We start from the raw sequence: 11299 nt of genomic DNA, 5'->3' as shown, positions 1-11299 counted from the left end.
TTGCATAGGACTGAAGCCTGAAAGGGAATAGTTCTGAAGGTTCGCGCTTAATGGCGGCGCAAGGTGCCTCCATCTTGGGAGTGGCGGGTTCTGCAGCCGGAACAGAAAGTTCCTGAAAAATGCCCGCGAAACCCCACACCGCCGCCCCCGGTAGAGTTGAGATGGAGAGGTGGGGAGGAAAAAGGATGAGCACGTGACTCAAAAGTACCCTCCCCCATCTTTCTGCGGACTGCTCTGCTCGGGTCTCCTGCAGGGACCGCCTCTCCGCTCAACGTCAGCCAATGAGAGTCGTAGACTGGAACGCGGGCTGTTTCCATGGGAGCGCTGGAGGGAGGCGGGGAAGGTTACCTAGCAACCGGAGATGCGGCTAGGTCCCGCCGAGCGGTCGACAAGTGCATTCCCAGAGCCCGAGGAACCTGAATTGACGGATCCTAGACAGAGGCAATTCCCCTGAGCCCCAGAGGCCCTCGACCTCAGCCCCAATCATGACGTCTCCCCTGTGCTGGGCGGCGGCCTCCAACGCCATGCCTTCTCAGGACCAAATTTCAACCCCCTCCAAAGTCAAGGCCACTCAAGTTCAGCTCAAGCCCTACCGCTCTCGAGGCAAGGGCTTGGTGCCTGTCTGGCACTCACTTCATTCCAAGGCAGGACCCTTGCATGCCAGCGAGGGGAAGTCCGCTGTGAACATGCAGGTGGCTGAGTTACAAAGGAAGATACAACTGTTAGGTAAGATGACTCCAGAGGGCCCAGAATGGTCGAGTCAACAGCCCTCTGACCTGGCAGGAGTTCTTTCACTAGCATTCGTCCAGGTGTCCAGTACCCGGAGGCAAAAATTCATGCTTGGTCATGGTTTTCCTCATCGTATACAACTTTTCCTGAGCTCAGAACCGAGTGAACTGTATTTCATACTTTTACGTGTGTGCGTGCCAAGTCACTTCGGTCGTGTCTGACTCTGTGTGACCCTATGGACTGCACCCTGCCAGGCTCCTCTGCCCATGGGATTCTCCAGGCAAGAATACTGAAATGGGTTGCCATGCCCTTCTCCAGGGGATCTTCCCAACAAAGGGATCCAACCCACTTCTCTCACGTCTCCTGCATTGGAGGGGGGTTATTTTACCACCAGTGCCACCTGGGAAGCCCCTACTTTTATGTAGTTTCAACTTTTCTATCATGCATGGGAGGATGAAGGATATAGATTCTAGAGGCAGATTTTCTGGGTTCAAATATACTGGCTCTACATGTGCTATTAATAATTGTTTGATCTTCAGGGACCAAGAATAATGTAATTGCTCTCAGTTTGTCCAACCATTAGACGAGGATAGTAACAGTACCACCCCCATAGGTAGTTGAAATGTGTAGAGTGCTTAGAACAGTGCCTGGCACAGAGTAATACTATGGAGTGTGAACCAGTGGTTCTCAATGGAATCGGGCTATTTTGCTCCCCAGAAGACACTTGGCAATGTCTGGAGACATTTTGGTTTGTCACATTGTTTGGCGGCGGGTGGGGGGCGGGTTGTTACTAGCATCTAATGAGTAGAGGTCAGGGATGCTGCTCAACATCTGATGATGCACAGGACAGTTCAACACAGCAAATAATCATCTATCTCAAGTGTCAGTTGTCGCTTTGTGGTTAGGAGGTAATGTTGCATAGTGGTTGAAAGTATGTGCTGGGGAGTCTGACTGCTTGTGAACTGGAACAGTCTAATACGCATGAGCCTTCTCATGTGTGAAATGGGTATAATATGGATATGGGTATGTACATACTGGCACATCCTATGTGATACCTAGAAAATGATTAGTCCATCCCTGGCTTTCCAGTGGTTAAGATGCTGTGCCTCCACTGCAGGGGGTGTGGGTTTGATTCCTGGTTGGAGAACTAAGATCTCACATGCAGTGCAGTACAGAAAAATAAAAGAAAATGATTAGTCCAGCATCTCTGCATGCGTGCTAAGTCACTCAGTCGTGTCCAACTCTTTGCAACCTCGTGGACTATAGCCCACCAGCCTCCTCTATCCATGGGATTTTCCAGGCAAGAATACTGGAGCCGGTTTCCATTTCCTACTTTAGGGGATCTTCCTGGGCCAGGGATCGAACCTATGTCTCCTGAATCTCCTATACTGGCAGGTGGATTCTTCACCACTGAGCCATGTGGGAAGCTCCAGTCCTGCATCTAATACATAACAAATGCTCAGAGTAAAATATTGTTATACTGTTGATACCTACTACAAGGTCTTCCCTCTGGGAAGTGCCTCCTCCCGTGATGCTCTGCTTCTGCCTGCCCACCTCACATGACCCCAGAGGGTGACCGGAAGGCCTTTTATGAGAGCACCCAGTGGAACATCAAGAAGAATCAGGAGACCATTAACCAGCTCCGCGAGGAGACCAGGGTACTGCAGCTACAGTTGACAGCCCTGCTCCAGGTGAGGTGGATGAGGTTCCAGGGGTGGGGAGGCAGCGTCCCCAGGGGATGCTCTCAAGGAGAGGGTGGCCAGAATTTGTAGTGTGACCTGGGCTCTCCTCCTTGCAGGGAGATGAGAAAGTGGTCCAGGCAGTGATTCGAGAATGGAAGTCAGAGAAGCCGTACCTGAAGAACAGGACAGGCCAGGTTTGCCCCACTCCCATTCCTCTGACCACCTCCCTTCATTTCTAGCCTGGGTCCCCACCTGACTCCCTGACCCCCATCTCACCCTCTCCAATCCCTTCTCTACGCCAGCTGCCATTAATTTATTTCTCAGTCTTTCTCACACACTGACCACATGCCTGGCATGGCTTTAGGTATTGGTTGCTGTACGCTGAAAAACACAGACCATGTCCCCACTCCCCAGAGTCTCATCTTAGTGTAGAAAGCAGACACTGCCCCCCCCCAAGAAAGGAACAATAAACATAGAAAGAAAGTGATTTCCAATGCTGACAAGAGAAATAAATACAATAAAACAGAGTGGCTCCCTAGAGGTGGATGGGGGTTAGGGCTTTTCCTTTAGATTGTGAGCTGGGGATCTTTGCTTTCTCTAGGAAGGTGATATTTGAGCTGAGAAGGGGTCAGGCAAGTAGTGATCTGGGGAAAAGCATTCCAGACAGATGGAACAGCAAGTGCAAAGTCCCTTGGGTAGGAACAAAGGTAGAGCGTTGGAGACACAAAGGAGGTCATTGTGGCAGAATGGGAGTGAGTGAGGGGGGCTCCATAGGAGGTCAGGTTAGGAGGGTCAGCAGGGGAAGAACCTTGCATCAGGCTTTGCTGCACGAGTGCAGATTTTATACTAAGAATCAGAGAAGTGAAGGGACTTCCCTGGTGGTCCAGTGGCTAAGACTGTACACTCCCAATGCAAGGGACCCGGTTCAATCCCTAGTCAGGCAACTAGATCCCACATACCACAGTTAAATATCCCATGTGCTACAACTATAGACCAGGTGCAGGCAAATAAATATATATATATATATATATTTTTTTTTTTTTTAAAGAAAAGAAGTGGAAAATGGGCTCTGAGGAGGCAAGAGTTAGAAGCCATCCAGAGGAAGTTATCAAAGTGAAGGATGATGCTGGCTACACTAGGGCAAAAGAGGTAGAAATAGGAAAGAGATCTATCTGGCTCAGTCACATCCAACTCTTTGCGACCCCATGGATGGTAGCCCACCAGAATCCTTTGACCATGGAATTTTCCCAGCAAGAATACTAGAGTGGGTTTCCATTCCTCGTCCAGGGGATCTTCCTGACCCAGGGATTGAACCCATGCATGTACTGCACTGCAGACAGATTCTTTACCACTGAGCCACCAGGATCTCTCTGGAGGAAGCTTTAAGACAGAATAGAGAATTGCTAACAAACTGGGTATAAGTGGGAGAGAAAAAGAAGATGAGGATGACATGAAGGTTTGGGACTTGAGCACCTGGAAGGACGGAGTTGCCATGAGCTGAGATGGGGAAGATTCAAAAAGGGCAGTTTTGGGGAAAGATCAAGGATATACTCAATTTTGGACAAATGGTTTTGAGCTTCCTGTGGAGACATCTAGAAGGCAGTGTAGATATGGATATACGAGCCTCAGGGGGGGAGGCTAAATTGGGATGTCTTCAGTGTAGAGGTGGGGCTTCCCAGGTGGTGCTAAGTGGTAAAGAACCCACCTGCCGATGCAGGTAGACATAAGACACGTGGGTTCAAACCCTGGGTCAGGAAGATCTCCTGGAGGAGGGCATGGCAACCTACTCCAGTATCCTTGCCTGGAGAATCCCCATGGACAGAAGACCTGGCAGGCTCCAGTCCATAGGGTCGCAAAGAGTCGGATAAGACTAAAGCGACTTAGCATGCACTCATGCAGTGTAGACGTGACTCAGAAAACCCGAGACTGGATAGGATCAAGTAGTATGTGTGGTCAGATGAAAGAAGAGCCTCTTCAAAGGCAAAGGAGATGGGTAAGGGGCAACCAGGGTGGTGGCTGCCCACCTGGAAACCAGCCCCTCCCCCCCCAAAAAAAGAAAATCTGCAGGAGAAGCGGGATCAGCCAGGTTTCAGATGCTCTACCAAGAGACGAGAGATGAGAACCAAGATGTGGGAGAAGGAAGGACTAGGTGGGGGTTCAGGCCCCTACTGTTGCTTCCCTCTCTCCAGCAAGCCCTGGAGCATCTGGACTACCGGCTGAACGAAAAGGTGAAGCAACTGAACGCTCTTCGGCACCAGCTGGGACTGCGGCAGAAGTGGCTGGAGGAGCTCCAGCTGCAGCACAGTTTGCGCGAGCTGGAGATAGCCGAGGCGCAAGACAGCAACACCGAGGTGGCCAAGGTAGGGCCTGTGGGTCTGCAGAGCCCTCGATCCTGCAGGAGGCACTGAGAGGGGAGGGATCCAGCCCAGGCTTGCTTCCCTCTTGTTGTTGTTCAGTTTGCTCAGGCGTGTCCAACTCTTTGAGACCCCGTGGACTGCAGCACACCAGGCTTCCTTGTCCTTCACCATCTCCCCAAGTTTGCTCGAACTCTTGTCCATTGAGTCAGTGATGCCATCCAAACTCATTCTCTGTCACCCCCTTCTCCTCCTGCCTTCAATCTTTCCCAGTATCAGGGTCTTTTCTGTGAGTCTGTTCTTCACATCAGATGACCAAAGTATTAGAGCTTCAGCTTCAGCACCAGTCCTTACAATGAGTATTCAGGGTTGGTTTCCTTTTCGGATTGACTGGTTTGATCTCCTTGCTGTCCAAGGGACTCCCAAGAGTTTTCTCCAGCACCACAGTTCAAAAGCATAAATTCTTCAGCAGTCAGCCTTCTTTATGGTCCAACTCTTACATCTGTACTGGAAAAACCATAGCTTTGACTATACGGACCTTTGTTGGCAAAATGATGTCTCTACTTCCCTCTAGACCATGCGGAACCTAGAGAACCGCCTGGAGAAGGCCCGGATGAAGGCAGAGGAGGCTGAACACATCACCAGTGTATACCTGCAGCTCAAGGCCTACCTACAAGTAGGGATCAGGTTGACTGGGGGTAGGTGGGGGGCAGCAAATGGGAGGGCCAGCCAAGTTAGGGACATCAGTCACAGGCTCACCCATCTTTCACGCCCAGGAGGAGAGCCTTCACTTGGGGAACCGGCTGGACTTTATGGAGGCTGAGGTGGTGAGGACGAAACACGAGCTGGAGGAGCTGCACCTAGTGAATCAGGAGGCGCTCAACGCCAGGGACATCGCCAAGGTGCCAGCCCACTGGCCCCTGGGAATCCTGCCCTTCCACTGCCATGGTCTCCTGACCTCAGCATCTGAACCCCAGCTGCCCCGAAACCCATCCCATCTCTGTCCCAGGACCCCACAACTTGCCCCAGTTGTCTTGAGTTGGGCCTGCAGCCCTGGCCCAGAGCCCCAGTAGATGCCAACAGGTCCTGTCGTTCCCCCGTCCACCCTCCAGAACCAACTGCAGTATCTGGAAGAGACCGTGTTCCGAGAGCGCAAGAAGCGCGAACGCTACCTAACCGAGTGCAAGAAGCGCGCGGAAGAGAAGAAACTGCAGAACGAACGCATGGAGCGCAAGGTGGGCGCACCAGGATTACGGGCCTGAGATCCCAGCCTGCTCCTGCTTGGACCCGGACCTGCGGGGTCCCCGCCGCTCCCCTACATTGGCCCAGGCCCTAGAGCCTTCGGCAGTTCGAAGTTTCTCCTAACTCTGCCCCCAGCTCCCCATATGCCAGGGCTCTTCCCATATCCCTGACCCCGCCCTCCAGCCCTCCCCTTACTCTCCAGGGGTCCTCATCCTTCCCCGCCAAACTTGCCCATATCCGAAATTGACCCCGCCTCTAACCGGCCCCTTACCCGACAGGCCCCGCCCCTACGCTCTTGACCCGCCCGCTGACGCTGCCTCTGAGGCCTCCCTCTAACCAAGCACTCCTGACCCCTACCTGGATGCCCTGCATGCGTGCATGCTAAGTGGCTTCAGTCGTGTCCGACTCTTTGCGACCCTATGGACTGTAGCCTGCCAGTCTCCTCTGTCCATGGCATTCTCCAGTCAGGAATACTGGAGTGGGTTGCCATGCCCTCCTCCAAGGAGATCTTCCCGACCAGATCTGGACCAGATCCCGACCAGAGATGGAAACTGCCTCTCTTGTATCTCCTGCATGGGCAGGCTGGCTCTTTACCCCTAGTGCCCCCTGGGAAGCCCCGACTTGGCCCCAAGCTTGGGCCCCACCCCCTTCATGAACCCGGTCGGGAGGTATCTTCCCAATGCCCCTGGCCTCTGCCCTAAGCCCTCAGCTGCGGACTGACCAGGCCCTGACCCCCATCCATGAGCAGACCCAGCGTGAGCACGTGCTGCTGCAGTCTGACGACACGCTCCAGGACAGCATGTACTCCAAGGAGGAGGAGCTGAAGCGGCGCTGGAGCATGTACCAGATGGAGGTGCTCTTCGGCAAGGTCAAGGACGCCACAGGCGTGGCAGAAACACACGTGAGTGTGCCCTCAGCCCTCAAGCTCCCAGATGGCCTGAGCCGACCCTGGGAAGCCGACGCACCCAGCCTCCTTTTTCTGCCCGGTCAGTTCCTCAGTGTACAAAAAAAGACACCCCTCCCTCCTTCAGCTGCTGCCCCGTTTCTCTGCTACCTCTCACAGCAAAAGCGACACGAATTATCTACACTGGCCACCATCCTCTCTTCTGTTCCTTATTTAAAAAAATAATTTTGTTTATTTATATTTGGCTGTGCTGGGTCTTCAGTGTTGTGTGGGCTTTTCTCTAGATGCTGGGAGCGGGGCCTGCTGTCTAGTTACGATGCTCCATGGGCTTCTCATGGCAGTGGCTTCTCTTGTTGCAGACCAGAGGCTCAGTAGTCGCAGCCCCTGGGCTCTAGAGCACAGGCTCAGTAGTTGTGGTGCACAGGCTTCGTTGCTCTGCGGCTTGTGGGGTCTTCCCAGACCAGGGATGGAACCCATGTCTCCTGCACTGGCAGGCAGATTCTTTGCCACTGGACCACCAGGGAAGCCCCTCTCTCCTGTTCCTGCATACACTGGCACTGACTTCTTTGGCATGTCAGCACTAGGAGAATGGGCAATGTTGTCTTTCCTCTCCTGTATCTTCAGTCTCTATAGCAGGGTCTGGGTCCCAGTACCAGCCTCCATCCCAGAGAAGCTGGGCCCCTACCCTGGGGCCCGCACTTGGCAGCATCTTCCTCAGAATTTTCTAAGACTTTAGGTCCCCGGCTGTGAAAGTGTGAAAGTATTAGTCGCTCAGTCACATCAGACTCTTTGCGACCCCATGGACTATAGTCTGCCAGGCTCCTCTGTCCGTGCAATTCTCCAGGCAAGAATACTGGAGTGGTAACCATTCCCTTCTCCAGGGCATCTTCCCTATGCAGGGATTGAACATTGCAGGCAGATTTCTTTACCATCTAAGCCATCATGGACGTCTCTGGCTGGTCAACACTAATTCCCTTGGATCCCTGTCTGATCTCTCTGTTTGGGGAGCTCTCCAACCCACCACTCATCTCATGGGGGTGACCCCCAAGGAGTTCCAGGACTTGGATGTATTAGGTCATCTGGAGCGCTGTGGCCAGACATCTTTCCAGAAATTGGCCTTGGGGGTGGGTTGGTCCCACGACCAGTCACATTTTCTCATAGGAGGGGGCGTTGTTTGCACATTGATTTTGGAAAGCAGCTGTGCTCACTGCTGTCGCTGCCCCAACATCTGATTTTGGTTGATTGATTTTCCTTATATAGACAAAGAAGGGCCTGCAAAAATCATTCGTTCAGGGTTGCACACCCTTAAGGCAGCCCTGAGTCCAAGGCTCACAGAGTGCTGAGACAGCATTATGCAGAAGCCATCATCAGCTCAGGCGACTTGTCCCGCGCATCCCTGGGAAAAGAGGAACGGGACAAGCCCCTGGCTCTGACGGGTCTGTCTGGCCCACCCCCTCCCCCTCAGGCAGTGGTGCGGCGGTTCCTGGCCCAGGGTGACACCTTCACGCAGCTGGAGATGCTGAAGAGTGAGAATGAGCAGACGCTGCTGAGACTGAAGCAAGAGAAGCAGAGGCTGCAGCAGGAGCTGGAAGACCTCAAGTACTCAGGGGAGGCCCTGCTGGTGAGGTGAGGCCCCATGGTGCCCGGTGGGGGTAAGAGTGGGGCCAGTGTGGTCAACAGTGCCCCAGTGGTGGTCTCCCTGCTCCCTACAGCGAGCAGAAGCGGCAGGCTGAGTTGCAGGGGCGCCTCAAGATGGAGGAGCAGCGGCGTGCTGATGCGCAGAATCAACTGGACCGAACCATGAGGGCCTTGCAAATTACCAAGGAGGGCCTGGAACACCTGGCCGGCAAGCTGAACCACATCGTAGTGGCAGGTCCCACCTACGAGGAAGGCTCACCTGGAGCCTCCCTAGACACGAAAGGCAGTGCCACCCCACAGGTGGGGTTCCCACCCTGAAGTCCACTCCAGAGAACCCACCCCAGGCCCTGTTCAGGATATGAGAAGCCTGAACACATGGGAAACCCCAACCCACTCCCGAGTCTCCACCCCCGATCTCAGGAGGCACCCCCTTACTATTCAAGAGGCCCAGGACTTCAGAGATCCCTGTCCCATTTCAAATCCCACCCCCATGGGAAAGTCCCATCTAGCCCCCCAATACACACTCAAAATCTAAAAGATACCCTGCTCCAATCCCGAAGCAGCCATAGACAAGAGAGGCCCAACCTACCCACTGTGGAATCCTATTTCTTTTATTTTCACTTTCACCAAAAACTTTATTGAAGAAAGTATTCACCATTTTGTTCCACTACTTTCTGCCATTTTTCAGTTGTCGTTGTTTAGTCGCTCAGTCGCATCCAACTCTTTTGCGACCCCATGGACTTTAGCCTGCCAGACTCCTCTATCCATGGGATTTCCCAGGCAAGAATACTGGAATGGGTTGCCATTCCTTTCTCTAAGAATCTCATTTCTTAAGAAGGTCTTCTGGCAGTGGCCTCTCTCCAGTTAATATCCCAGCCTGCCCTCTCACTAGGCTCCCCCTCCCTTCCACCATCCCCCTGCCCATCCCTTGGCTTGGGTCTCTGGAGTTCAGAGGTGTTGCCTCACAAGCGTGGCCCTTGACGGCAGTCCCTACCCCACAGAGGGTAGCACCACTCCGGTGGATGGCCCCCAACTTCAAAGCCCTGCCCCCTGGGTGGGGCCTCCCAGGGGCCCCGCCCCTCCCGGCTCATCCGGCTCCGCCCCCAGCCGCAGGAGACCGGACGCTCTGTCGGAAAGATGGATCCCAAGGTGGATGACTATCTGCCCAACCTGCTGGGCCTGGTGGAGGAAAAGCTGTTGAAGCTGCATTCGCAACTCGAAAACCACAACGTGCCAGAGATGCTGCGCCACATCGTTGACCGCGAGGTGCCCATTCAGCCAGGGGCTGGGGCGGCAAAGGAGGGGTCGGGGCAACCCCCTGGAGGCCAGGAAGGAGGGTGATGGGCCGGGAATGGGCCTTAGGGACAACAGGTGAGGTTTAAGGAGCCAGGGATGAGCCAGGAGAGTTACTAGAGGTAACTCTGATAACCTGGTAACTCGGCAGGCCAGAGGTCAAGGCCGCAGGGTGAGGGGTGGGGGGTGGGAATCTGGGGTCTGCTCTCTAGAGGACAAAAGGTGGCACCTAGAGACCAGGGGCGGGCCTGGGGGGCAGGCTGGGTATCGGGGTGCACGCTGAGAATAAATGCTGCACCCAAGGAAAACTTTACTAGAGTGGGCAGAATTTCCCTGAGGATCCAGTGGTTAGCGCCCTCTTCGCTTCCAATGCAAGGGGCGCGGGTTCGATCTCTGGTTGGGGAATTGGATACCACGCTGCATGGCACGACCCCTCTCAAAAAAAAAAAAAAAAAAAGGCAGAGGAGTGGGCAGAGGTGTTGAATAGAGTCGGGGAGTCGGGGTACATCTCAGAGGGGGATGGGGAGGAGAGGGCACGGACCTCGCTACACCCCCTGCTAACTCACACACATCTGTCCCGCTCCCTCCTCCCCCTAGTTCTACGCCACCCTCGAGGGAAAACTGCCGTCGTACAACACCCGCATCGCCCTGCCAGTCGCCGGTCACAAGGACAAGTTCTTTGGTCAGTACGGGCAGGGAAAGGGGGCGAGGCTGGGAGCCCAAGCAGTGCATCGGGAGGTGGTCAGGAGCCGGACATATAGGGCCCAGGTGGGGATGGGGTGGTAAAGGCCGGGGAGAGAAATCTGATCCGGGAATGGGAATCTCTCAGACGAGGAGGAGAGTGAGGAAGATGACAGCGACGTGGTGACCCGTGCGGCGCTCAAGATGCGTTCCCAGAAATTAATCGAATCCCGCAGCAAGAGGCGCGGTCGCTCACGAAGGTCCTAGACGCGCGCTCGCGCCCGCCTGGCGTTTCCGGGCCCCTGCTGCGGGGGCCCACGGGGCCCCTTTAAGGGCTGAACGCGGCCCGGACAGGGGAGCGGAGCTGGCAGGCGATGCCCAGAGTGAAAAAGGGGGCTGGGCCGCCGGATGTTCCCACAGTAAATTTCCCCAGGCTGGTCCACGCCGGTCTCGGAATCGCGCAATAAAGGTCACCGACAAGCCCCTTGAGTATTCGCCTCTCCTTGATCCTGCACCGCCCCATAAACGGCTGTCTCTCAAATCCAGGGCCACAGCCTCAGCCGCCTCCGACCCGGGAGTGATGACTCCAAGGGTTCAGGACACAGATTGGTCTCCTCCGCCCCTCCAGAGAAACGAGATACCGCCAAACCTGGGGCAGACCAGCCCTCCCCATCTGAGCAAGGGTACTCCCCCCAGAGGACGCAGACCTGTCCCTGTGTTAGCTATGCACACTAACTCCCCCACACATGGGAACACAAAAAAATACCCCTCCCCTG

At 54.6% G+C, this 11299-nt stretch overlaps 1 protein-coding gene across 1 annotated transcript; it reads left to right on the top strand.

Annotated features, from left to right (window-relative positions):
* The first annotated feature begins 48 nt into the window (after positions 1 to 48).
* Positions 49 to 11022, top strand: ODAD3 (outer dynein arm docking complex subunit 3). Its single transcript, XM_005890770.3, has 13 exons — positions 49 to 726; positions 2299 to 2420; positions 2528 to 2605; positions 4601 to 4771; positions 5340 to 5441; positions 5542 to 5667; positions 5878 to 6000; positions 6756 to 6908; positions 8377 to 8537; positions 8624 to 8849; positions 9657 to 9815; positions 10440 to 10524; positions 10672 to 11022. The coding sequence occupies exons 1-13, from the start codon at positions 486 to 488 to the stop codon at positions 10788 to 10790; spliced, it is 1866 nt and encodes a 621-aa protein (XP_005890832.2). The 5' UTR covers positions 49 to 485; the 3' UTR covers positions 10791 to 11022.
* Positions 11023 to 11299: the final 277 nt, after the last annotated feature.

This window comes from Bos mutus, chromosome 7 (genome assembly GCF_027580195.1).
Source record: "Bos mutus isolate GX-2022 chromosome 7, NWIPB_WYAK_1.1, whole genome shotgun sequence".
In the NCBI taxonomy this organism is placed as follows: Eukaryota; Metazoa; Chordata; class Mammalia; order Artiodactyla; family Bovidae; genus Bos; species Bos mutus.
Note: the sequence above shows the minus strand (reverse complement) of the source record. Positions and strands in the feature narration are given on the sequence as shown.